General features: G+C 55.0%; 2 protein-coding genes across 2 annotated transcripts; both read right to left on the bottom strand.

Moving 5' to 3' along the window:
- Nucleotides 1–2,293: 2,293 nt before the first annotated feature.
- IRF8 (interferon regulatory factor 8) lies at nucleotides 2,294–11,261 on the bottom strand. Its single transcript, XM_040615365.1, has 9 exons — nucleotides 11,239–11,261; nucleotides 9,363–9,537; nucleotides 8,029–8,212; nucleotides 6,902–6,990; nucleotides 6,303–6,414; nucleotides 5,903–5,950; nucleotides 4,998–5,384; nucleotides 4,558–4,673; nucleotides 2,294–3,483 (listed from the first exon to the last, which is right to left on the bottom strand). Exons 2-9 carry the CDS (start codon nucleotides 9,534–9,536, stop codon nucleotides 3,307–3,309), a joined length of 1,287 nt encoding a protein of 428 aa, XP_040471299.1. The 5' UTR covers nucleotide 9,537; nucleotides 11,239–11,261; the 3' UTR covers nucleotides 2,294–3,306.
- Nucleotides 11,262–13,866: 2,605 nt separating this feature from the next.
- On the bottom strand, nucleotides 13,867–26,567 carry LOC121097898 (dual specificity protein phosphatase 22-A-like). The gene is made up of 5 exons (XM_040615316.1): nucleotides 26,403–26,567; nucleotides 23,901–23,950; nucleotides 20,724–20,798; nucleotides 20,099–20,270; nucleotides 13,867–15,512 (listed from the first exon to the last, which is right to left on the bottom strand). Exons 1-5 carry the CDS (start codon nucleotides 26,565–26,567, stop codon nucleotides 15,306–15,308), a joined length of 669 nt encoding a protein of 222 aa, XP_040471250.1. The 3' UTR covers nucleotides 13,867–15,305.
- Nucleotides 26,568–27,107: the final 540 nt, after the last annotated feature.

Below are 27,107 nucleotides of genomic sequence, written 5' to 3'. Positions count from 1 at the left end.
TGTTGGATTTTGCGATGGGGAAATTGGCTTGGGCCAGGCATCGAGCGCAAGCCCAACACTACTGCAAGTCCTACCTGAGCTGGGAGCAAAAGCAGGGGACCCCTGCCCACAGTCATGCATCCCAGCACGTTATCCTTCTTGCATCCCACCTCTGCTACATGATGCTGCCTCCCAGTTTCCTTCCCAGTCCCTCCACACACACCCACCAATTGTCTCTTCTTGGACATGGCTTCGAAGCTGTTTGGGATGGGAGCCATGCTGCTGGACTTGCGGAGCAAGGCACAGTACAGTCCCAAACCAAGCTCTGGGCTCCGAGACACAATGGTAGCACTAGAAGCGTACACTGCAGCTGGGTCCAACAAAAGGTACCACTGCTCCCCACCGCTCTTCCGCGGTCTTGAGGTGGAAATTGAAAGAGCCCTGAATACGTAACAGGTGGCTCCAGGCGAGCACAAGATGATGGTTTCTGAGGAAGGACTTGCACCAGCACATCTGGGGAAACCGCAAGTGGTGTTTATGGTGTCCCAGCCTACAGCCCATCTTATGTTTCACAAGTGGGCACGTGTTGTTCCAGCACAGACCGCAGTGGGTGCCTTACACCCACCTCCCCCCCCACCAGGCACCTCACCCACAGGGAGTGAGTCTTCCTCATGCTCCAAGGGAGCACCAATGACTGGAACAGGATTAAACCCTATGGGGGACACCATGATGGTCCTCAGCAGAAGCAGGCAAAGGCTGGGGGCGAACGCTGGTGATGCACCCACAAGGTGCCATCCCTACCTCCATGTGACCAAGCATCCCTGAAGAGCTTACAGGAGTTGGGGACTTCATTGCACTTAGGATCCTGATGCAACCTCAAAAACCTCAGTCTACAGCCACCTCTGCTCACAAGAACCACAGCCACGTGCTTTGATGCCTGCAAAGGACATGCACAAGGGCGCAGGCAGGACAAGCATCCCACCAACACGGCTGGGGCACAGAGCACAGCCATAGAGTGGATGCTCACAGCTTAAAGAGCTCGGAATGCAGGGCCTCCCTTAATCCCAACATATAACCACAAAGTTTCAGCTGGGTCTCCCATCTCAGAGCACCTTTTGGGTGCTGGAAGTTGCGTGTTTGCTGTGCACCTACTGCTCTTTGGGACAAAGGCTGTAACTGCTTACCCTGGACGGATGTGAGGGGGCAGCTCCAAGTCCCACAAGAGCTGGACACTTAATTTCTTTAGGGAAGCTTCCTTGGAAAGGCAGAGTTGTTCACCCCAAAACAGCTAGTAATCCTGCAGACAGAACAACCTCCTGGCAGAAGGGAGCTGCCGTCAACTCACCCCAGCTCGGGGCCTCACATCTTAACTGTGCCCTGACTGCACTCATGCTTGGGAAGGTCTCATCATTACCAGAAAAAGGCAGAGCCACAAAAAAAAAAAAAAAGTTGATCTGCTTTGATACCCCTGCAGGGAGGACAGCTTTGCATCCACCTCCTAGGAAGACTCAGCCTTCAGCTGCCTGGATCTCCAGGCATCCCCTTCATAAGTACCTACATCCTCTGGTACTTTGGGTACCACAGACACCCTGTGAAGACTGGTGCCTCCCTGCCTGCACCCCTTGGCAAGGCTGAGCCAGAGCACAGGGCACAGCCTGCTGCAGGGAAGAAGATTGAGTTAATGTTCACCCTTCACAGGGGGCAAGGTGAACAAATCAATCACGGCCCTCACACACTTCCACAGCCTCTGAGGTGCTGTCCCAAACACAAACTCAAAGCGAAGGCAGGTGAGGGTGCAGATGCTCAGCCTCCCCAGCTGCAATATTGACCTCATTTGACCAAGGCAGATGCTCCTTTTTTGGTCCTCATTCTCCCCAACACCACCCACCCCCCCGAGAAAGCTGGATAGCAAAGCCAGTGGGGAAATGCTCCACCAGGCAATAATGGGAGAAGGACAAGAATATGCCTTTGAGCAGGACCTTAAATAACTGCCCCCCATCCCCTGACCTTGGAGCATCACAGCCCAGGTCAGAGCTAAAGGCACCCAGGTCAGCGCTGTGGCAGATGAGCAGGGCTCCCTGGAATGAAGGCTCTACAAGGGATGCCCTTTTCCTCCCTCCATTGCATTACAGCATTTTGGCTCATTCCTGCCCTGCCTCAGAGATGAAGCCAGGCAGTTAACAGAGCAGGAGAGAGCTGACAGCAGAGGCTTAACACAGAACCACCCACCACAAGGAAGATCAGGGCAGGAGCCATTCAGAGATACCTGGCTCTCCCCAGCTCACTGCAACCAAAACCCACATTGCAAGAGAAATACAAAATATAGCATTTTAATTGCAGGAAGATAAAAAAATTACCAAAAAAATTAATAAACCTTCAGGCATAAAATAAATAGGCAGCTTAGTAGCACACACAGATTTGTGGTCCTGGTTTGCATCAGCTGCAAGGCATAAACCCCGTGCCCAAGCAGCACCCCAGTGCTGCGTGCACACACAAAGCATATTAATGAGGATTTACACATGGATGCCACTGCCTGGTCACGCTTGGGCAAGATCAACACATGCGTTTAGAAGGGTGAAGCCAAACTATTCACTGTGCTACAATCTTTAATTTTAAAGATATATTTATATAAACTCTGTCTCTGGTTAGGAAAAATTAAGATTCCTACATCCTTATAGTCAACATTTATATATATCATCTCTGCATTGGTTTCCAAATCTCAAAATACTTTATTACAGATAAACACATAAACCTCCTAGCAAAAATAAAGAGGAATTTGACAAAGTTCTCCTTGGAAGGCATACTCTATCTTCCAGCAGCAGGACTCTGGCAGGAAAGAGTCAATTTTTGGAAAGAATTTCCTACATTTGAACATTTTAAGGCTTTTCCAAGAGTCACCTCCTACCAAATTGCTATTCTCAGCAAGGTCCAAGTTGCAGGCTGCTGAGGCAGGTCATTACAGCTATTTATTTTTGATTCTGCTTGACTGGCCATTAACACAGGCAACACAAAGCAAAGCCAGCCCTGACCTTCCCACACAACTCAGATGCTCCCTCCTCCCCCTGCCATTAGCAACAGACAACAGTACTGGGACCACCCTGCTTGGTACAAAATGTCATTTTTATCAGTGAAGTGTTTGCAGTGTGGATGCTGAGCATCCAACCTACTTTCTATTCACAATTTTTACTGCTGTATTTACACATACTCTGGACCACAAACAGCAAAGAACAAAACCCATCTTTCCAAAAGGGGCATTTAGGCACTAACAGGACCAAACTGGGTCTAGATCAACCCAAACCACCACACTATGTCTGCACAGAGGGAGGCTCAGACAGCAATCTGTTGGTTTTCTCTGAAGAGCGGCCGCTGATGCGTTGCACAGATCTCCTGGAAGATCCTGTACACCTGGTCATGCTGTGTCTCATCAGCTATGGGGAGCATGGGGCTGCTGCTGCAGGTCTTGCCAGCCTCCTCCACCACCTGCCTGACACACAGCTGCTCCACCTACATGAAAAGAGAAGTCATGAAGACACTGAATGAACAGGAACCTCCTCGGGAATCTCCCACTGCTGCCATCCACACCCACCAGCCCAGGCATCAGGGCATGGGGTGGGAGACATAGCAGAGCAGCTGGGTCCAGACCCAGGTGGCCAGGTCCAGCCAGCCCAACAGGTCCAAATCCACACGCCACCTTGCCACAAGCACCTCTAGGAGCTCTTGTGACTGCTTCTTTTCTCCTTCTCCCAGCAGAGCTACAGGGAGGTGAGGTCAGGCTGAGGGACATCCCAGCACACGCAGAGTGATCGCCAAGGCAAGAAGAGGTGACCAGGTCAGAGTTGTGCAGGGAGGCACAGAACTTGTAAAATCCCCTCCAGGACCTCACAGACTTGGTGGGTCTCTGCTTGCACAAGGGTGGATGCAACACACTCCCTGTGCTCTCCATGCCATGCCCCTGCTGCCTTGCTGGCCCACGGAGGTCCATGAGGTGCAGGCTCCAGGAACACCTTATCACTCCCCCAAGGCTCTGAGACTCCAGAATTCCTTTGGCTTCTCCAGGGAAAAGTTTCTGGCCAGAGCCATGGGGATTGCCCCCCCTCATCCCATGCCCTCCTTCACAGTCCTGAAGGTTTCCCCAACCCCACTGCTGTCCACCATGGTTTTTCACCACATTTGTTGGCTGTTCAGCTTGAGGCTGTCCCTTAACTATCTCAGGGATTTATTCCCCCATTTCTCCCAAGGGAGGGCAGAGGTCCCAGTGCCAAGAGGCAGAACGGGAAGAGAACAGATTTCCCACCAATGTAGAAAAACTTTTGCCATTTGGGAGCTTTGTTCACAAGCACGATCCACCCAGATCAAGGAGTCTGACAAGCGATAGCCCAAGCACCTCTTGGAGGCTGTGGATAAGCCAGTACTCACACCACACCTACCACCCCCCCAGTTCAGGCCCCCAAATGACCTCCAGCTCTGGGGCTTGAAGCTAGAGCTCTACTTGTAAAGGGGGAGGGGGCAGGGAAGGCAATATGGTCCAGAGAAGGTGGGAAATTCAGCAGCAGAGCTCCAAAGGGCAGCCCTCCATACCTGGACAAGGATGAGCTTACACCGCAGCGGCACTGCATCCGGGAACTCCTCTCCGAAGCACAGTATGACTCTGCTGTCTGGGAAGCGGCCCTGGTTGTTGTAATACTGCTGCAGCTCTACAAGGAGAGGGGAACAGTTGGAAGGTGCATGCCACCAGCTGCCAGCCTTTGCTAGACAGCTTTGGGATGAAGCACCCTGCCATGGAAGAAAGCTCTGGGCTCAGGAGAAGCCAGCTTTGCTGTGCAGAGCCTCCAACTGGGAGGCATTTGCTAAGTGACACAAAACATCAGGTTACTCCTTCCTACATCTGGTAGGATCAGCTACTCATCCAGAGCACTTGAGTAACCCAGCAGGGACGGGCAGTGATGACTCCAAAGAGGGCTCTACCCTTTCAGTCTCACCAAGTGGATGAGGAGAAAGACAGGAATGCTTCTACAAACCTTTGAAGAATAAGTCTGTGTCAAATATCTTCACCACCTCATCCCGGTCCAGTTTGTTGGGCCTGTCCTTGTAGATCATGGTGTTCCCACTCCAGAAGACCCTGCCCTGGCACAGCCTCTTGATGAAGACGCCCTCCTTGCTGCTGTGCAGCAGGACACCCCTCTCCAGGTGCCCAAAGAGCTTCTTGGTGATCTGCTTCTGGCGGTCATTCTGGATGGCATCAGCTGAGGGGAACCGTACATGCTCCAAGGCATCTGGGGCGTAGAGCTTCTCTCCGTGGCTGGAGGGCTGGCTGAGCGAGATGCGGCAGCCCTCCGTGCACGAGGTGGTGATGTGGCCCACCAGCCTCCCGCCGTAGTAGAAGCTGATCACCATCTGGGAGTAACCTGGGAGATGATGGGCATATACATCACCCATCAGGAGGGGACAAATCCTGCCTGCTCTTCACTGCAGTGCCCAAACCCCATGAGAGCAGCAAAATTTCCTGGGAGCAAGTTTCCCTTGACGAAGGAGCCCTGCTTGCCAGAGGACATCTCCTCCAGCACTCAGCCTGGTAGCAGCGCTGATCAGCAAGCAAGAGCTCCCAATACTGAACCCCTTCCTCCCACCTTTGCTCCACAGAGGTGGAGCAGATCTCCCTACACCAAAGGCACAGCTGACTCCAGCATCCCAGGGCAGCCCCCCATGCCATGGCCACAGGACTCCAGGCAGGATGCATCCCTGCTCAGCATGCAAACCCTGGGGATACTCAGGGGGATGCAGCACCGCCCAAATGCAGAACAAAGCCTCCTACCAAGGCAGGGAGCAGCATCACAGCCACCTTCTGCCACTGCACACACAAGGTCACACCCCAGAGAGGCATTTGATGGCCCCAGCCCACAGCCAAGCAGGGAAGTTGCCTTACCTGAACGATGCTGCTCATAGCTGGAGTATCCGTTCATCAGGGGCAATGCTGTGAGTGGAAAGAAAGCAGAGCTGAGCCTATGTGCCCAGCTCCCAAATCCCAATCCCCGCCCCCCACTTCACTACCCCCTGGCTCTCTGTCCCAGGTACATCAGGCTGGGATCTAACCTTGTGCAAGGTACACCGCTGGGTGCCTAGTACCAAGCTCAGTGTTCATAATTAATACTTTAAGCACCCTTAATTAGGAAGACAGAACACAACTGTTTTCCATTAGGCATCATAGAATCATTTAGGTTGGAAAAGACCTTTAAGATCAAGTCCAACCACTATCATGGCACAAGAATTTTTTCTACCTCAGACAGAAGTCTTAGTCCCATCAAACACCACAGTCAGCTACTTACCTGGGCTGGGCTGCTGCACCCACCAGTCAGGTATTGGGGGGTTTCTGCATGTCTCCTGGGGGGGCGAGGGGCTTCTCTTGATGATGCCCAGGTATTCATCTACACAGGGAGGCTGTGCGAGACCAGACACTGAGATCAGAACAGGTTTGATGCCTTGGGCAGCCGCTGTCCTGCACCAAGACACCTGCAGCACTCAGAGGGTCCAAACAGATTGCCAGCGGGATGACAGGTGGGTTTTTTCTATTGTTAGAAAGATCAAATTTGGCATTCCCCAGGCCATACACTCAAATAATACCAAATAACTAAGCAGAAGCAGCCCGATGGAACATAGCCGAGAAGGGGAACAGGGCTGTGAAACAGCTTCTGTCTCCCAGCAAAAGTCTCACCCACCCAGATGCAAATTGAGTGCATCAGCCATTCATCCCAGCCACCTCCCAGCACTGGCTCACATAAATGAGCGGCAAAACTCAGCACTGCTCACCAGGCTGATCCCCAGGGCTTTGCAGATTGAATTTTAGGAAGGCAAAACTTTATCAGGCAACTTGATGCCATCAGTCCACCTCCAGCCAAGGTGACCTGCAGCCACAGTGAGGGCTTACCTCTTTAATGAGGTCATCTATGGCAGAGGAACTGCAGTCCATCTCCGTGACTTCGTTCAGGCTGTTCCCATTGGCAACGCCAGCTTTGCCTGGAAAGAGAGGTTGGGATGCAGTGAGGAACACACACCCCCCAGCCACAGCTCACCTCACCACTGGGTTTAGGAAAGCCTTCACCCCATGACAGTTATGAAACTAAGAACCCCAGCACAGCAGAGCCACATAACAGCACCTCCGGGGGGCTCACAGCCCCCTCCAGCTCCACCCAGAGCTGCTTTTTGGGACCAAAACCAGTTTACAACCCATTGGCCCAGTGCATGGTGACCAGCAACAAGGCTGATCAAATATCTGGCTGGTAGCAGAGACAGAGCTAGAGCAGAGGATAGAGTTGGGGTTTTTTCTGAGCACCCCAGAGACCAGGGTTGCTGCTGCTTCTCTTTTTTCCACCAGCCACCCCAAGCACAGTCATGCTGTCGGTGGGAACCTGCAGTGCCATTTGCATAGCAGCAAGCCCCTCCGTGTGAATGTGGCTGGAGGAGACCAAGATGCTAAAGGCAGATTTCCTGACAGTAAGATTATTTTTTTCACAAGTTTTTTACTTTTTAAAAAAGGAAAAAGCACACACACTCCTAACCACAAATAGAGATATACTTAGCACAACCTGCACCACACCGGACATCACAGCAGCAACTGCTCTCTGTGAAATTGCTGCCACTCTAATCACTGCTGGCAAGAAAGAAGGGATTTACTGCAGCTCCCTGCCACACACCCAGGGCAGGCATTAGGAAGACAAGGGGTTGGGGCTCAAGCACACACACCCCCACAAGGGGGGGAAGAATTTTGGATTTGCCCCTACAACATCCTTACAGGATGGATGCTTACACAATGCCAGAGTTATCCCCTATTTACTAAGCAACTGTTAAGAGGGCAGAAAAAAAGCCTGTCCTTTCTCCTCCCCTCCCTGCCAGCACAGGGACACTGGGGACATCATTTGCAAAGCTGGACAAGCAAAGCCTCACAGCACAAGACTGGCCAGGAAGCTCCGCTCAGATGTAGGTCAGCAGCGCAAGTCTATGGTTACCCAAGGGACTGACCCACACCAGGGGTCAGCCTGCTATCAGGGCACTTACATTTCTGTTCCTCCTCTGGCACAATCCTGTAGACCTTGTAGGGCTCAGAGATGTCCAGCTGGGACCTGTCTGTCACCTCCTCGAAATCAGGACTCTTGTTCAAAGCACAGCGCAGCCGTGTCTTCCACGTGGCTGGCTCTGCTTTGTCACCCTCTTTGAACTTGCCTTTGAAAACAGCCCAGGCCTAAAACAAAATTAAAAAAAAAAAATCACCTCCACATGAGCTCTGCAAACCCTCTCAGCCCCAGGGGCAAAGGAGCTGGGGCTGCAGAGAACATTTGGCATCTTGCTCTCCCCATCTCTCTGCCCTCTGCACCCTGTCAACCATCCCCTGCGTATGTGCTGTTTTGCTCCTAGACTGCAGACACATGCACAGCCACCGCACACAGGGACAGGGATTTGGGTGTAGCAGCAGCACCTGCCCCAGCGATGCACCCAGGTGCAGGAAGGGCTGCAGCACCTAGGTTTTAAAAAGCAGAAGTCAAGATTATAATACATGGCTTCACTCCTGCACCAACAGGTTAAGAGCTGCTGGGGATGGGAGGAATCACTACTGAAGCAACGGTGTTACCAATGACCTGGCAACGACTCAAAAAAATGAAAATAAACCTATTTTTCAGCTCCTGACTAATAAAGGAAAGCTGGTTTCTTTTTAAGATCAGAACCTCATTTGTGCTTTTGGTGGGAGAATACATTTTACCACTGAATGGAGACACTATTTTATAGATATTCATATATTTTCAGATGGCTGAATTTAGTGCCATCCTCACATATCAGTGCTCCTGAGCCAGCTGCTAACCAGTTGTCACTGCCCTAAAAGCAAACTCACTCACCAGGACAAATATTTGGAAGTGGGGGCAGAGGGAAGGGAATTCCTGGGGAAGAGCCTGACCTTTCTGGTTCAGGATGGAATTTTCCACTTTTTCCCCAAAACTGGAAATCCCCCGCCCCCCTTCAGTGAAATCCAAAACTTCCTTCCCTCCTGCAAAGTCTTTTTGGTTCTTTGCTAAATCCAGCCTCTTATCAAGAACAGCCTGATAAGAAGTTGAGAGCAGCTCAAAAGGAACACATCCAGCTCCTTCTCATGTCAGACCAGGATTCAAATACGCTGAAAACAAACCTAAAACTGGTACCAACATCTGGCATAAAGGAACAAATACCCTCAGAAGAGCCTGAGAGGCCGATTTGCAGGAGATGCTTCACTGTGCAGAGTTGGAGATGCAAAGCCCACAGACAGCACAGACACCTCTTGCCAGCAGGACTGTCAGCATGGTAAAACACAGCATCACAGAGCCCAGGAACCATCAAGAAAAGACATTACTATCTGTCCCTACCTTGAAAATAGAAGCATCCACCTCCTGGTTGTAATCCTGCTTCCCAGCATGTTTCCATGGGATGCGGAACATGGTTTTCTCCTCATTCTCCCAGATGAGCCCAGGGTAGAGCTCACTGTCAATCTGCTCAATCAGCCACTGCCGGAGCCGCCGCCCGCCGTTGCGGTCACACATCCTGGATGGAGCAAGAGGTCCAAGTCCCATTAGCTCCCCCAGCACCATCCCAGCACAACTGGGGTACAGGGATTGTGCTGTGCCCTGGTTTGCCACGCACGCAGCCAGCAGTGGCACCGCCTGCAGAGACAATTTTTGGCAGCTCTGCAAATGTGCCAACATCTGTATGTTAAAATAACCCCCTGCTTCTTTTAGAATGAAAAATAATCAGGCAATTTCATCTGAACTACTACAAATTCTTCCCCCAGCTCTATCAAAGCTCTGCTCATAGAAACAGGCTGACTTGGTGTGCTGCTTACTCCCTTTTTTGCTGCAGGATAAGTCACATAGGAAGCAGAGAGACAGGAAATAAAGCTCCTGGTTGCGTTGTCACCTGAGCAAGTGACACCAGACAGGTCATCCCTGACCAGACACCCATTAGGATCTGTGGGAGCCAGATGCCCCAGCTGGTTTTGGCCCAAGGCTCAGCCCCGGAGGAGACAGCAGCCCCTCTCACCAGGCACTGCCTAGCCCAGGGAGCAGGTGCCAGTTCAGGGCAGCACCCAGCATCCCCGCAGGATAGGGCCGCACAACCAGCCCTCCTGAACAGATGTCAGGACAGAGCAAGGTAAAGTCTAGTCACCCTTCCTGGGGACAGCAGGTCATGTTTAGCCAAAACTACAAGGTGATTTCATGGAGGACCCATGAGAGAGCTTTGGCCTCCTGGAAGCAAGATGCCAGGCTCAACCCTTGCAGCATCCCCCGTCAGCTCCACTCCCAGGGACTTCAGGAGTTGGTGGCCTGGCAGAAGTGAGCAGCAGCCCCAGGATCAGCCCTCTGGGCTCATGGCTCTCCTCCAAATTTTACAGGACTGCCTCTCCCTCATTCTGCTTTTTTATTTACTGTCCCCAGACCTCTGGCTTTAGGCCATGCCTGGGGAGAAAACAAGGATGCTCCCAACACAGCCAGAGACCTGGCAGTCCTTGCTGTCACAGGCTCACACCAGCTCAGTGCCACCAACTTCAGTCCCTTCTCTGTTGCTGTGCAGTAGGGCACGCTGACTCCCCAGCCACCCACAGCACAGCCTTCGGACGGCGGTAGCCACCACCGCCAGCCAAAGCGATGCCAAGGGCACAGCTGCACATCCCAGTTGCCCCTCCAGAGCAGGATGCCACAGCCCACCCCCGGAGGGACAGGGCACACCCAGCCTCTGCTGGTTTGCACCAGTCACACCAAGATGAAGAACCTCAGAGAGGCTCGCTGAAATGGGCCTCCCTCCTAACCCAGCCCGTTTTCTAGAAGGCTTGTCCCCTCCCCACCACTGCCAGAGGCCAGGGCTCCGTCCCACCCCCAGGCAGGGCTAAGCAGCCCCTCCAGCTGACAGCACGACGCAGCGCAGGGCCAAGGAGCCCTCGCCACACAGCCAGCTACGCCCTGACCCTGCACCAGGAAGGACAAGCGGGCAGAGCCCCGGGCCGGCCGAGGCAGCACCGCCCCATCACCATACAGGCCGTACCCTCCCCACCCCAGCGCCGAGCCGCCACCGAGCCGAGCCCACCCCGGGCTACGGCCCGCAGCACCCCCCGCGACGCCAGCCCTGCTCAGCATGAAGCGGGCTCAGCCCTCTCGCCCCCGCAACGCACGGGGCCGTGGGTCCCGGGGTGAGCTCGTCCCGCTCCCACGTCCCCCAGGCCACGCACCGCCGGAGATAGCACAGCCCTACCTGCCCTCCGCGCCGCCACTCGCGCCGCCCTCCGCGCTCCGCATTTTATAGAGGGCCCGGGGGCGGGTCCTCTACTGTCCTCCTCCCCCATACCCGTCGCGCCCAATGGGAAGCCGCCTTAATCTCTGGCTGCCCAATGGAGAGTCGCCCAGTGGGGCGCGCGCGCCCAGCAGCGCTTTCTCTGAAGCTCGAGCATTTCCTGGAAATCAGCTGGTGCGGAGTAAGCGGAGCGTGGGGCGGGGCGCGGGGCGGGGCGTGGGGCGTGGGGCGGGGCGTGGGGCGGGTCTGCCCTGTTCCAGCGCACCGGGTGATGCCCCATGTCCCGCTGTTCCCGTGTCCCGGCCCTCGTGTCCCCCCGTCCCGTCCGTCTGCAGCCCCAGGTGCCCTCTCGGGCCATCCTCGGGCTGAGCTCAGCCTCCCCATGATCGGTCCATCCCCAGATGAGTCTCCCCAGTCCCATATCGATCCATGCCCATTCCCAGACCAGTCTCCCCAGTCCAACACCAGTCTTTCCATTCCCTGATCAGTTCATCCCCAGTTCGAGATCGGTCCCTCCCCGGTCCCAGATCAGTCCATCGCCTGTCCCAGACCAATCTCCCCCGTCCCAGATAGGTTCATCTCACATCCCAGATCAGTTCATCCCACATCCTCCCAGACCAGTCCATCCCCAGTCCCAGACCAGTTTCCCCAGTCCTAGACCAGTCCATCCCCATGCAGCTCCCAGTTCCCTCCCAGACCAGCCCCAGGTCCCAGATCAGTCCCTTGCCTGCTGCCCCTAGCAGAGCCCACCGCCCCCCAGCTGGGACCAGTGCCCTGGCCGTGCCTGCCCAGTGCAACCCAGCCCAGACATACCCAGCCAGGGCCGCTGGCCCTAGCAGAGTGTGAAGGATCATCAGCAGTCCAATTTCAGAGGATTTTTTTGGGATTACCAGATTACACACTCATTTCTTGGAAGAAAACCATAATTACTCCCATGTGGGTAATACAGAGAAATGGGAAATGTATAGACCTGCACAGATGGTATAATAAAAATAATGATCTAAGGTACACAACCTCTACTGTAACTTCTAATAACTGCTGTAATAACCCTTGTTTTTAAACACCCAACTGATCCTAACCAGATCCCCCGCTGTGAGATCTGGGGAGAGCCAGAAACATCTTTTGCAATCAGATATGGTCAGGAAGGTTATTTCTGGTTTTTTTGCCAAGAAACAAGTTAAGCCTTGCAGGGGGAGTTCGCATTTCCATCCCCTGTGACACCAGTCCTGCCTCCCCACACCGGATAGAGACACACACCCCCCCCTTAAAATTTTGTTTCTTTTTTTAAAGTTCTGGCAAATTCAGGATATTTTAAAGGGGCTTCATATAATCATGCCTCTCCATCCCCTTTACAGCTCAATGAGCTGGAGATTAATTGTGACCTTGCTGCCAGTGGGGTTAGTACCTCACCTCCAGCTTTGTTTTGACTCTGCGACTTCATGGGCAGCCTGGAAAGGCAAAATCTCAATTCCCTGGGGTGAGGGGCATCCCAGTGGGAGGTGGATAAAATAATAATCCCCATAAAATGGTATTTGCAGCCACTCATGGTGCTGGCTACGGTGGGCTGGGAGAGAGATACCCTGCAGCCCTGCCAGCGGCTGGCAAGGGAGAATGCAAAACACTCCCTGGGGCAGGCAGCAGGGATGGGAATTTCTTGTAAACTATTTCTCTGTGTGCAAGCAACACCCTGGGAAGCTCACTCACACTTGGGCAGAGCGAGTTTCCCCACGCTGGAGGCACACCGGGCTTTTGGGGAGGGCTGATGCAGTGCAGGAGAGCTGAGCAGCGAAGCATGCAGTGCTCTTCACAGTGCAGAAAGAAGTGGAAATCAGCCCGGTTTTACCTGCTTCAGGGCTTGCCTTCCAGTGCCCAGAAGTCCTAAAGCCACTACAGGTCCCACTGATGTATCCCAGAGCAGAAAAATATATATATTCACCTGGGACACCCTATAAATTCAGAGGAAATTGGGCTTAGGAGATGATATTAGGGCAACAATTGCTGCTGTGATGCCAGGTGTGAGTGGTGCTGCAGCCTATGAGGACCATCCCTTGTGACTCCCAAAATCAGGGGGATTTTTCCAGGGGTAACAACTGCTCTGGTGCTGCAGTTCCTTGGGGAACATTTGAATTCCAGGATGGCCAGCCGTAGGATGGGAAGGGGCATGGCCATCCAGGCTGGCGCATGGGACGGTATGGCAGCGCTCTGCGGAGGTTATCACACCTACTGTCAATCTAATCTCTGCTTATCACATATCTCTGATGACTTCCTATTAACACCAGAAGCCAACTTTCTTCTCTTTTTTCCTGTGCGCAAGTTCCATTTTTCTGCTTCCTAAAATGATAACAGAGGCATTAACTCCAATATCGACCCAGTCTGCTCTACTTCCCTCCAGTCATCTCCATCAACAGCATTTGTGGTCCTCAATATCATTAATTGCTCAGGGTACTTTCTCACGCAGAGTGTGCTGCAGGCACAAACCGCGGCATGCCTCCAAGTAGAATAACAGCCAAAGGGACCCTTTTCTCACCTAAAAAGACAGGGAAAAGCCCCCCTAATTTTTTTCCCAGAATCCTACCCATTATGGCTAAACATCGAGTCTTTAAAACTTTTAATTTTGCTGGTGGTTCTCATCAAGAAAATAGGAAACAGACACAGCAGCGAAGTGGTCATGTCAGTCCATCCCTCCATTCCCACCAGGAACACAGCAAATCAGGACCAGCCATCCTCATGGTTTTAATCACTGCCCCTTTATTAGGAGCTGGGTGAGTCACCCTCAGCGCTGTCACACTTGGAGCACCCAGAAATTTCCATTAGGAGAATTCCTAGAAATATTTTAAATGCCTTTTTTTTTTTTTTTCTTAGAACAGGTTGCAGAACAGATATTTTTGAGAAGCCAAGCAAGGTATTTATACTAAAAGGCCAAGCTGGCATGGAAGAGGTGAAGGTTTAAATGTAGCAGGGCTGTGACAATGTGTTGGGACCTCCTTGCAGGGCAGATGTGGGGAGTCCTGGCAAAGTAAGCCCATGCTTTGGCAACACATATGTCAATTTGGGATGAAAAAAGCAGCACAGTCATGGTCTTTCGATATTAAAAAGGCTGTTGGAGAGGGACAGCATTAAATTGGTCTGTGGGTCAGCCGAGTCCAATCAAGCAATTGGCTTCTTTTGCAATCAGGGACATTCAGATTGGGCGGCAGGGGAAACCCAAAACAGCTCCGGGGATGGAGGTGGTGGGGACAGGCAGCCTCCGGCACCGCTGGATTTCCCCCCTCCCTGGTGGGGGTGCATTAAGAAAAATGCCAGACAGATATCTGCCGAGGACAGACAGGACCAGGAAAGTCCAAGCACGGCAAGGGGCATCTGCAGCCCCTCTCCCCATCCTGCAAGGTGACAGCTGGGGCTCCAGCAAGCAGGACTTACTGGGATGAGTGGTAGGAGCATGCCCAGCAATACCAAACACCTTACAAAAAGGATGGAAGGCATGGAATCAGGAATGTGAAACCTGTGGGTGCAAAGCATCCAGAGAGGAACCGAGCATCATGACACCCATGCCCTGGAACCCATCCTTCCCTCCTCGGGGCAGGCTGCATCAGCCCCGGGCTTCACTGCAAAGCAGAAGACAATGTGGCCTCTCCCCATCTCATCCCGCCCTGGCTTTCCAAGGTCTGCACTGGCATCCCCATGCCCTGCGGGAGGAGCGCCTGGGTACTGTGCTGTGGGAGAGGGACAGGGCTTGCTGCTGCTCTGAGTGATAGAAAAGTGGGTCCCATCCACTGGGGAATGAGGGAACAGGACAGAACAAGAGTCTGGCATCAATTAACTGCCTTGCCCAGAGGCATACACGGAGCCAGCAGTCAAGGGAAGGGTCTGCAAGTCCTGATCCCCTCCACTCCAACACTCAAGCCTACGGCTGAGGCCGGTGCTGGCTGCTTTCTGCCCTAGACATGAACCCCCGCAGGCACTTGGCAAAGGGAAGACTGAGTTTTCCAAGCCCCAGGGCCAATGTCTGCCTGCGAGCAACCAGCTGCTTATCTGTTCATCCGTCTGCTTCTGCCAGTGCCACCTGCATGGTAGGGGAGCGGGTAGGTGGGAGCTGGAGACTGGAGCCAGGAGTGATCCCTGCTCCCCAGCTGCTGCTCCTTCTGCCCCTGCTCCTGCCCAGCCAACAAGTGCTGCAGCTCTTCCTGGTCCTTGAACGGGTTCCTGCCATAGTCGTGGTGGATCCAGGCACGGTACTGCCAGGACAAAGCCGAAAGAGGTTGTCAGGGTCAGTGGGGGCTGAGACATCCCCAGCTTGAAAGCGGGGGCTTGCAACAGCTCTGGTGGAAAGCAATGAGCCGAGCAGGGGCAATACCCGCCGCCTCCCAGCCGCAGCCTCAGACGAGGCTGGGGGATCCCCAGCCACAAGCAAGCCCAGCCCAGCAAGCAGAAAGGTCCCAGTTTTGCAGGAACTCACATGCCACGCAACACAACCGCATCGTACCAGAGATGCGCTGGTTGCCCCCTGACCACGTGCTCCCCACATCCCCAGCCTGGCACAGACGGACCCAGAGAGCTGGCAGCATCCTCAGCTTCTCACGCCAGCTGCAGCCAGCACGGGCAGCTTTATTTACTTTTCATTGCCAAGAAGCTGCTGCTGTTCCTTGTATGCCCAAATTCCTGGAAGAAAAGCTTCCCCACGCTTGCCCCCCACCGTGGCACTGCAGGGACTGGCTGGACTTGCTGCCACAAGCTGCACGGCCAAGTCAGCTCTTGCATGCTGAGGCAGGTTTGTTTGCAGAGCGTTTTGCTTGCTGCCGGGCAGTTAGGGGGTGCCTCTTGTCTCCCCCCTCTATTGCTGCAGCCAGCTGCAAAGGCTGCTCTGGCAGCAGGAGTGTGGCAGTGGCCGGGGGCCAGCTGGCAGCAGGCTGTGGTCTGGAGGTGGCTTGGAAGCAAGATACGGTCCATAGAAATGCTTCCCGCTACTGCTGGGATGAGAAACAGCCAGACAGGCTCAGCCTGCGGTGCCTGAGAGCGTGGGCAGGGATGGGCAGCTCTGCCAGGACCTCCTGTGCCAGCTGCCAGCTGCTGGCGGGGAGCAGGCAGGGCTTTGCCGTCTTCCTAAGTAGCTGGGAACCAGCTGCTCCAGCAAGCAGGACTTACTGGGGTAAGTGGTAGGAGCATGCCCAGCAATACCAAACACCTTACAAAAAGGATGGAAGGCATGGAATTGGGAATGTGAAATCTGTGGGGGCAAATAGTCCAGAGAGTGACCGAGCTTCAGAGCCCTGGCACAGAGTAGCCCTGGGACAGGCACGGAGGGCACCCAGGGAACCAGAGAGAGAGGGCAGCAGCCCCCACGAGCTGCCCAGCCTCAGCACCCCAGGACAAGATGCTCCTGCAGTGCTTCTGCAGGGGTGCTGCAGCAGCACCCCGCGGCCAGGAGTCACCAAGTTCATGGCAAAGGTGCAGGATGCGGGATGCTGGATGGCCAGCTCAGCCCTGTCCTGCCAGGGTCAGTGCGGGGACCATGAGCCACAAGAGGAGAAAGCCTGAGACTAGCCCTGGTAGCATCCCTGACATCTGCAGCCACGGAAGGTCAGCTCGAAGAGAGGGGATTTCCACTGGGAATGTCTGGATTTCCCAATTCCGCCCTCTCAGACAGTGGGACTCACCAGGGCTGCTACACACTTGCGGCCTGCAGGCATGAAGACCACTTTTTCAGGATGGACTCCAAGAGCAACACCTGGTCTCCCTGCTAGAAAACAACCCCTGGGAAGTGAATCCTAAAGGATTTGGGACAGGATCTGGGTTAAGCATCCGTGCCAGCTGCTCACGGGGGGAGCATCCCTCCCATGCAAACAATCCAGAGGGATGAAGCTCCGTGGGGACAGCAGTCTGGGCACGGAGGCTCAGCACCCACCACCCAACCTCTGAGCTGGCTCCCACCATCCAGTGAAGGAGGGAAGGAGCCGGCAGGAGGCTGGGGGAAGCACCCTGCTGCTGCTGCCAGGCGTTTCCTTTTAAAGCCAGAGCAAGAAGTGGTTACAGCTCATTTCCTCCAGCACTGACCACTAACCCACTGCCCTCCTCCTCTCTCCTGGGGCCAGGAGCACCCATCCCACCTGGGACAGCATCAGATGGGGGAAAGGGAGCCTGGCCGCAGCGTGTCAGCATCATGGGGGACCCTGGGGGGGTGGGGGTGGCTCCATCACCCAAATGCCCATCTGTGTCCTCTCTCACATCTACGCTGTCTTGTCTGTGCTCACTTACTTCCTTTTCTAACCTTACCCATCATCCTGCTGCTGCTTTTGTTCCCTTCCTTCCTTCTTTATCCATCTAGCCCCGATAAGCACCATTTACCAGCTCAAAACCACAGCTGCACACTCCAGGCGTCCTTCCTGCAGCAAGTGGCAGGCTGGCCCGTCCCAGAGAGCATCTTCCCCATTTCTACCTCCCAGGGTCCTGTCTAAGGTCCTTGCTCTGGATCGAGGAAATTGAGGCACTGAGGGATGCTTGCCCGCAGCCCTAGGCAGGAGGTCCCCGGGAAGTCCCCAGAAGGACTGACCTGCTCCTCGCAGGTTTTAACCAACAAGAAAAGAGGCTTTTCCTCCTGAGCAGCCTGCCCAGCCCTTATCCATGTCTGTTCCCAAGCACTGTATTTCCAGATTGCTGCCTGCTGGGATGACAGCTGGGTTAATGGGGAAATTTAACCTCTTTTCTGCCCTCAGCAAGACCTGAAGCTCAGGTCATGATACCCTTGCTCCTGCATTGTACCTACACACATAGAAAACCACCCCAAAGCCACAAACGGTGTGACCTCCAGCAGCCAAGGTAAGCAAGCTAACTGCTGCATGCAAGGCACAGGACCCATGCGGCATCGGGTCCCATGGGCTCCTGGCCATGCAGGTGAATGCCTACAGCACCCACTGCCCCATGGGACCCCCAGCCATCTGCCTGCCTGACCTGCCTGTGCTGCCCATGCTGCCTCTCCTTCTTGCAAAGGTAGAGGGTGCAGGGGTCAGCTGGGAGCAGCGTGTTGCCCTCTGGGTTGGAGCATCCATCCCGGCTCTTCCCCTTCTTCAAATGCAGCTGCGGGTGAGTAATGACAGAGCGCTCCCGGCTCCAGCACCCAGCCTTCATCCCCAGCGCTGTGCTAGCAGCAGTCCACCCACGAGGGCCATCCGCAGCTTCCCTCCCTGATGCTGCGATTGCAGGGAATGCAGGGTGTTTCAAGTAAAGCACAGCTCTTGCTAAATCCCGCAGCTCAGAAAAACATGCAAACACCTCTGCCCTTGGCTCTGCCTTTGGTATTTTCGGGGAAATGCTTGCAAAGCTGCCAGCAAGACTTCGAGGTGATGAAAAAGCTGCATCTAAAGGAAAGTGAGGGAAGACTAGCATCTGCTGAGCCCAGCCTGGATATGGGGAAGCAGGAGGAATAGCTTGGATGGAGCGGGGAGGCACAGCAAACCCCACACCATGGTCTGTGCTGAGATGCACCCAGAGCGTGGGAAGGACTGGGGAGAGCTGGCTGGGCCAGGGGAAGCCCTGCAGGGAATCTCCAGCACCATGGGTGTTTTGTAATCCCCTGAACCATTTTCTGCGCTCCTCTGCGGGTGTTTTTGCAAGTCAGTGATAATAGGGCAGGGCTGCATCCCTCACCCCTCACGTGACAGCGCCTGCTCACTCCCACCAGCACCCAGGGAAGGGAACTCAGTGGCAGGGAAGAGGCTGACATTTGGACCAATGTCACATGCTGTCCCTGTCTCTCTCTTGGGAGGGGAGAAATCCCCTTGAACCACTGTGTGACCAGAGGGACCACGGGGTCTCCACTGCTGTATGCTGTGGGGCCACTGCATGATGCTCATGGCTGCAGCAGATGGGGGTCTTCGCCTCCAGGGATGGGATGAAGTTTAGGGGTGACATGGGCTGTGAGGTGCCTTGTACACGTCAAGCTTTGGGTTACTCTTTCCTTGCAGAGGTCCACCTGTGGCCCGTGTGCCCTGCTGGGGCAGTTTTGGACCACAGTCCTTTGTTGTGGAGCAGGAGGAGCAGGGTCCTGTGTGAGAGGCTGGAGGGCAGCCAGGGAACTGGGCGGGAGCTGTGCTTTTAAAGGCTTTTCCCTTTGCTTTCGAAGGCTTTTCCGGGTCAAAAGTGCAGCTCTGATCTCTGCAGCTAATGTTCTCCTGATTAAACATGCCATTGTCACTCCCAGCTGCCAGCACCCAGCTCAGCTCAGCTCCAACACCATCCCTGCCTTGCACAGGACAGAACCCACCCAGCCAGGGCTTCTGCCCTCCTAAAACCTGCTACTTCATATCATTTTGGGGAGGAAAGAGGAGAATTGCTCCTTCAACACTTGCTCCTGTCTCTCATCTGCCTCTAAAAGCAGAGGACTTGCTGTCAGAGGAAGCCCTGCCAGATCCAAGCACACCCAGACATCCTGAAGCCGGTTGCAAGAGCCTTCCTCCCTCTCCTCTCCCGCTTTCTACCTCCAGCTCCCACTGCGCTGCATTCCCAGGAACCATCACAGCCACCTTCCTGGGACTCCCAGGAGACTTGCTGGTCACCCATCCCTCCCCGTGTCCTAACTGAACTCTCAAGAGAAGCACTGGGATTTTAAAGAGCTTTTTTAAGTGCACTAGCATAATGTCTAGGCACTTCTTTTTTTTTTTTTTTCAATTTTCATTTTTTTGTATGCAAAACCTAAAATCCCCAGGTAATAAATAGCATGCACAAAGGCCAACTCGAGCAAGCAGCTGGCCCCTGCAGATAGCTGCATGCAAAAGAGCCGTGCCTGCTTGCAAACACATATAAAAGGGGACGTCGGCGCGGGACATACCTCCTGCAGCAAGGTCACCTCATACTCCTGCAGCTGCTGCTGGAAGCCAAAGTTGGGGCTGACGTAGGACCGTACAGCCTTGGTGGCAGCCAGGCAGCCCTCCCAGCCGAGCTCAGTCACTGTCATGAGGTAAGCCACCAGGATGGTGGTGCTGCGGGAGACCCCAGCCAGGCTGGCATAGCGCGAGGGAGCAGCGTCAGGGAGAGGTATCCTCTCCATGGAGGCTGGTGCAGCCCCACAGCAAGGGACACCCATGGGATGCATCTTCCCATGGGCACCCCCTCTTGCTGGGGTGCTAACAGGGTTCCCCAGCCATGTGTTGGAGCAGGTAAGGAGCCACGTGGACAAGGAGCCACTACTAGTGGCTCTGGGCAGGTGGCTTACCCCTGTTCCCTCCTGTAGCTTGTCCCACCTCTTGGGATGCTCAGGTTTCCAGTACATGGACCACCCATCCCCATAGGTTTTGGCAGTGGAGACCCTCCCCTGTCACCCTCCTGCTTGTCTCCTTATCTTCCTTCCCACCACAAGTGACGTTTGACGTCGAGGCCACTCTTTGGGAAGCCCATCCCCACCTCCCAGAGCACCAGTGCAAACCAGGGGTGGAGGCAGTTATGGCAGCTCTCACCAGTGGACGAGGCAGCCTCCCCCACTGAGCCGGCATTCGTGGATGAACTTGATGCACTCCTTAAAATGCTGCAGCCTGCAAGGAGAGAGGCAGGGAGGTGAAGATGGAAGGGATGCCCACCCCTGCAAGGCTACAGGCCACCCTGGCAGCAGTAGTCGTGTCCCCCCACAAGGACTTCCCACCACCCTGGGGCCACCAGCATGGGGTGGGAGCAGAGATCCTTCCTCTGCCAGGCAAAGGCAGAGGGACCGATCTGTCAGGAAGGAAATGACCTGGGAGGCTTTCCAGGGGATTTTTTGCTTCCCAAGGAATCAGGAATAGGGTGAAACCATCAGCCAAACCAGCTAAAGGAGGACCCCAGGGAAGCAGCCTCCAGGGAAAGGTGTCACCTCACACTCAAAGGACATGCATGGACCCACATCAGAGGCTGTCCTGAGCCATTGGCTCACCTCTAATTCCCAAACAATGCTAAAAACACGCAGTTCCCTCCAAGGGAAAGATGCCAGCAGGGAAGAAGTCAGGAAGGAGGTGACTGTTTTGCCTGCAGGTCCCAAAACGGTGCAAATCCCTTCCCTTCTTAACCCCAAGCAGCTCCTGCGGGCCCTTCCCACCAAGGGAGGGCAAAGAGAGGTGGTGATGCCCCAGAGATAGAGATGCCAGCAACAGCACAGGCTTGTCCCCTGATAGCTGCCTGCATTCCTGAAAGCATAACCAGCAACTGCCAGCAAGGTGGAGGGAGCACATTAACCCAAACCTGCGAGTTCTGCAGCAAAATGGGGCAGGTCAGGGAGCCAGGACTTTCTGACTGCTCAGCTGCAACACGCTACGGTGCTTCTCTGCTTCTGACCTGGATGCTCAGCAATGTGAGCAGCACCCATCTTTTTGAAGGCATGGAGATGTAGAAAACAGGATAAATGACTCCATATGTACTGGTGGAAGAGAGGTGGGTGTTTGTGGGAGGGTTATGCAGGCTCCGGTGAGACACATCCCTCTTGCTTATCACCGGATGGGATGCCTGGAGCTGCTGCTGATCCCTCCTGAAGACAGCAGGCATCTCCAAGAGCCCATGCCAGGCCAGGTATTTGGCTTGTCCACACACGTTTGCAATAAACGCTGCACACCCCTGCTCCCCCCTGCAGCCACACTGAGCCCTGGGACAGTTTTGAGGCAGAAAACCTGATTCTGGGTAACTTGGGCTGCTGGTGGACTCCCCGCCCTGACTGTCCAGCACACAGCCCCAGATTTTTTGGGTGGAGAAGAGGGTCCCTTCGGTGCTGGAGCCATCGATGCCTCTGGTGTCAGTGCCGGACTTCCTCTGCCTCCACGTGACAGGGTGGGCAAGCGCCCACACAGCCTTCCTGATTTCTCAGAAGCCAAGGCATGAGCTACCACAGAGTTATTCCCCCCATTCCCCTCACCGAGGGCTCACTCCCAGTGGGGCTCGGAGCTGGCTTCCCTGCAGGGGTAAGGCAGAACCCCCCCAAAACCTCCCTCCTCCCTGCTAGCCCATCACAGGGGATGCTCTTCACCCTGCCCCGCAAGGCTGGGCTCAGAAGCCTTCTAAGAAACCAGCCGAGGGCTTATTCAAAAATAGCAGGGAGTTCTGCTGCCCAAGAAGAGGAGGAGGGATGGGGGAGTCTCTGAAGCTGTGGTCATACTAAAAATATTGAGCTTCTCAGCCCTGAAAGGAGATGTCAGTCCATCACTCCTCGTGGGCTGCAGATATGCCTCCTCTGACCACTGTAGCAAACGGAGCATTGCTGGGGGGGGGGGGGGAGTTTCCCCTACCTACGGCTTGTCTCCAGGCATTTCACCTCAACCTACTTATCTTTACAGAGCAGGCAGCATCCCCCAGAGCCTGCACAGGTCCAAGCTCTCCAGATCCCAGTCCTCTACTTCAGCCCCTTGGCTAGGACCGGCAGGGATGCATCACCTTGCTTGCAGGGACCCGATGCTGTTGCCTCCAGCTCCCTTGACACACTCGGTGCCAGCCTCCAGCCCTCCCTGTCTGTGCAGCATCACTCTCCCAACCCATCCCAGAGGGACAGAGGTGAGTATTTCAGCCACCCCATCCATCCTCACCCACTCCACGGATGTTTTTACCCCAGGCAGCCAGTCAGAGGAAAGCTCTCCCCATGCTTTTCCAGCCTCGAAGCAGGGGGCTGGGACATGGAGCCTGGTAATGCTGATAGCCACTGAGTTCCTGAGTCACAAGCACCTCCTTTGCAGGACACTAAATCCACCAGGATTGTGAAATTCAAGGCATAAATTGACAAGCAGAAAGTAGTTCCTTGAATAAGTCTTCCTTCTGACAGCCAGTCTTCTTTTTTTTTTTTTCCTTTTTTTTTTTCCTTTCGGTTGGCATGCCACAAATGCAAAGAAATGAGAAGAGAAAAAATAACAGCCAATAAACCCAGTTCTTGCTGAAGCAAGGTTTTCTTGTAAAGCTTCTCTTTCCGCTCAGTCAGAGCATGAGCAAGCAGAATCACACCCCCGGGCATGGCTGCTCCCAAGGATGCTGGAAAACCAATGGGGCTCAGTCCAGTCACTTTGCATTAAGCTTTGATCCTTTTTAGGATCTGACTGGAGAAAAATCCCTTGCAGTCGCCCACTTTCTGGTTGCAATGGATGGTTTATGGGTGTCCATCACCCAAAGCAGTAGCAGGGTGATGTCACCCCCCGGTGCCAGTAACACCTGCACCCAGCACCCCCTAACACCAAGTGCCATGAAAGCCTGGGACTCCCTTGCAGCACCTCTCACCAGCTCCATCCTGAGAGCATCATTAAGACTTATGAGTATCCATGCTTTGTATGGGAGAAAAAAATATTGATTTAAATAAATACACTATTTCACTTTCCAAGGAAAATATCTGAAAGACCGACACAAATCACTGTCTTCCTAATGCTCCAGTTTTCAACCCTGCTGAACAAAATAATTCTGAAATTTGATGGAAAATTAAATTTACTGACTGCAAACACACACAGAAATAGATTTTAAGCTCTACAAATGCCGTTTGCAGTCAGAGAATGAACATCAGCTTCTGCCAAGCTCAGCAATGACACGAAGTTTTTGCAGCACAAATGGACCGAACTTTCATGCTGCAGAATCTGAGCTTTTATTGACCGATAACTACCAACACGCGATGCTGGAAGGCAAAGGGATGGCAAACAACTTACAGGTTTTGACTGGATGAATCTGAGGCCGAGATACAGAGATAGGTCATGTCCTGCAATATAAAGATGGTTGCAGTAACAAGATACCTCCGAAAAACACAAAATCCGTTTTTCTCTTTTCCCTCTGCCCAGCTGACCCATAGGTGAGGGGAAAGGCACAATCCACTTTCGGGTACCATCACCCCGTTCCCTGCGGGTAGGGAGAACCATGCTGCATTGCATCCATCCCATCCTGGGCTATTGCCCTCATTTCAGCCCGGAGGAGAGGCCAGACTGTGGGAAACAGCTGTGATGCTCAGAAGCCCCCCCAAAACTGAGCCACCCCTTTCCCAGGGCCCCAGCCAGCGAGCCCCATCAGGAAGACATGTATGAACATGCACTGATGAAGTCACTCTCATTAATGACTTATTTCCTCCCAGTCCTTTTAATACACAATAAATCATCCTACCACATGTTGGCGTGGGTCAGATTCCTTTAAAACGCCGCTTCCTCGATCCTCCCTGTTCTGAGTTAAAATTAGATCCTTTTCATCTGAGTTTTTTGGGTTTTTTTTCTAGAAAAATGGGTGGAAATCCTGCCAGCCAGAGCTGAAACATTGAAGCACCAGGGATTGCTCCATCTCCATCAGCTCCCTGTGGCATCGGTGCCCAAAGGTCCTCCCTGGGCAACCCAGCCTCACAGGCCAACCTTGCTTCCCTCCAGCCTGGGGCAAATCGGGAGGCTGGAAAAAGCTGACTATTTAAGGAGAGAAGGGACAGAGCAAGATGGGCACAGGGATATTTCTGCACTGGAAAGACCTGTGTTGCAAGGATGAGCACGGGCAGGCTTTCCCGTGCATCCATCCTCCCCAGCCCTGTCTCCCACACTCGCCCCTGCCACCCACAGCCTCTTGCGGGATGGGGACAAGGTGTTGCAGCAATGTGCCACTTGCTGGCTCTCCATGGTGTCCCAGGCTGCTGCTCCCCGCCCAGAAAAGCTGCCAGAGAGGCCAGGGTGCACGGGTGGAAACGGAGCCAGCGGGTTCCTCATCCACACGACCAGCCAAACCACAGCTCCCCGGCACGCAGGGGATGGAGGGTGCAGGTGGGAGCTCGGTGGGTGGAAGGGGACCACGCACCAGGCGGGGACACAGGGACCAGCAAGCAAACACTGGCAGCGGGATGAGCTGTGATGGGCTGCGGCTTCCTAAAACCTGGCTGCACCACACCATGCCTGGTGCCAACCCAACCTCCCCGCAGCAAGGAGAGCCACCGTGCTGGCAAAGCCACCGTGCCAACCAGTGGAGCAGCTGAAGTGACCCCAGTCCTCCCCAAATCCCGAGTCGCATGTCAGTCCCGCATTAACAGCCAGGCTCCCAGTGGCTTCCCCCTCCCCACGGGACTGGGTGCCCCCATCCCGCCTCAGGGAGCTGGGCCACGCATGGGAACTGTGCTGGGGTTTGCGGTTCCTGACCCAGAGCCGTGATTGACACATTGCTCAACCCACCATGCCTTTCCGGTTCCCTTTTTCGCCAGCTCCGTGGCTTGCTCCGTGTTGTAAGCTCACCGTGTGGTTTGCTACCCGTCTGGCCGTGCCCCGAGCCCCGCCAGCCCCAGCTGCTGCCCCTTCGCCAGCCACCAGCCGTTTCTCCGCACCAATTTTATGCGGCCTCCTTCCTTCTCTCTCTCCCCCCTCCACATTACCCAACCCCTTAGCGGGGAAAAGGCTTGAGCTGGTGGGTCGCTGGGGCTCCTTCCCCACTGTGGCCCCAGAGGATGAGGGGTCCCAGCAGGCCCCTTCACCTTCTGCAGCATCCCAGGATGGGAGAGCTGGCAGCGGGTCTGACACGGGGATGACAAGTTGCACGTGGCCATGAGATGGGCAGCATGACCCGAGCATCCCCGCACACGGACCCTGCATGGAGCTGCTCCTCCTGCTGCAGGCTCTGGCCCTGCTCCCGGTACAGGCAGGATTAGTGCACGAAAGCCTTGGCTGGTACCTCTGACATCAACCCGCTGGGCAGCTCCCTCCTGCCTCAGTTTCCCCATCCACAGGGGAAGGGTCCGCAGCGCTCCGGGGTCTGGGGGCACCGGGTGGGCAAAGCCAGGGTGGCCCGGGCCCCCCGTCCGGGAGCGGGAGGGGTGCTGCGGACCCCCTGTGCCCCCGGTGCCGGTCGGGGCTGGATGCGGCCCCGGTGCTGCCATCCGCGGGCCGCCGCCGCCCTCTCGCGGTTCTCCCCGCGGCAGCATCGGGCACCCCCCGCGCTGCGGCTGCACCGCTGCCCCCCGGAAAGCACCCAGTGGGTGCCTGTGCCCCCCGAAGCACTCCGCTCCCCCCCTCCCCGCAAGCCAGCGCTCAGCCCCTTTGGGCGCAACGCAGCATTGCACCCAGCAGATCAGTGCGACTGCAGCATCGCTTCCCCACTCTCTGCCCCACGCCAGGGGAAGACTGCGTGTGTCCCGTCTGCACCTCCGCAGCCCCTGCTCCCCCCGGGTGGTCCCCCAGGCCCCCCACCGCGCCACTCACCTCCAGCACTGGCCTGGCACTGCTGTGGACAGAGAGGATGTGCGTCACCCCGTTCCTCAGGAGGCTTTCACGGTCCTCAGAGTCTGGAAGCAGGAGCGGCACATCAGTCACCTGCCCTCCTGGGAGAGCTGCTGGACCAAGCACCCACCAGCAACCCACATCCATCCCCCCCCGGCGCCTTGACCCCCATGGCAGCCCTTCCCACTGCCTCTCCCCATGCATGACACAGGGTAGGAGACGGGGCATGGCGATGCACCTGCCTCAAAACAAAATCCCCCTCGGGTGCGCTGGGTATTCAGCAGGCTCCTAAAGCCATCCCCGTGGTCAGAAATGATAGTGCCAGCTTGGAAAAGGCTGGTGTGTCCTTGTTGTTGGGAGATGAACCAAGCTTCGCTCCCCATGGGGCCAGAGGTCCCAGCCAGAAAGCCAGGCGTTGGCCCACTGTACATATTGTCTCAGCAAACACAGGAGAGGTTCCTAGTCATGCCAGGAGTTCCCATCCGGCATGGCTGGTGATCCTGCGCAGGGTCACTTGCATCTGGGATGTGGCTTTTGGGGGGGCTTTGGATCTGTGGAAGATGCTGAGGTCCGCAGCTGGGAGCAGGCACAGAGAGCCCCCAAAGAGAAGGACTCCTCCAGCTCTGCCGGCTGCCCAGGGATCCCACAGCAACACAGAGGTGGAGCAGGGAAAGGCACTCACCGTGG

Source organism: Falco naumanni, chromosome 15 (assembly GCF_017639655.2).
Source record: "Falco naumanni isolate bFalNau1 chromosome 15, bFalNau1.pat, whole genome shotgun sequence".
Taxonomy (NCBI): Eukaryota; Metazoa; Chordata; class Aves; order Falconiformes; family Falconidae; genus Falco; species Falco naumanni.
Note: the sequence above shows the minus strand (reverse complement) of the source record. Positions and strands in the feature narration are given on the sequence as shown.

Bases quoted from the DNA above. Each gene is read 5' to 3' on its own strand.
- LOC121097898 (XM_040615316.1), bottom strand. From the start codon at position 26,567: ATGGATGTGGGTTGCTGGTGGGTGCTTGGTCCAGCAGCTCTCCCAGGA. The intron at 20,799-23,900 runs GTAAGTTGTTTG...CTCTCCTTGCAG, and splicing joins GATTCATCCAGTCAAAACCT to GCTGCAGCATTTTAAGGAGT. The intron at 15,513-20,098 runs GTATGTCCCGCG...TTGTCCTGGCAG, and splicing joins AGGTGACCTTGCTGCAGGAG to TACCGTGCCTGGATCCACCA.
- IRF8 (XM_040615365.1), bottom strand. From the start codon at position 9,536: ATGTGTGACCGCAACGGCGGGCGGCGGCTCCGGCAGTGGCTGATTGAG. The intron at 6,991-8,028 runs GTAAGTGCCCTG...CTCTCTTTCCAG, and splicing joins GCCAGAGGAGGAACAGAAAT to GCAAAGCTGGCGTTGCCAAT. The intron at 3,484-4,557 runs GTATGGAGGGCT...CTTTTCATGTAG, and splicing joins GTAAGCTCATCCTTGTCCAG to GTGGAGCAGCTGTGTGTCAG.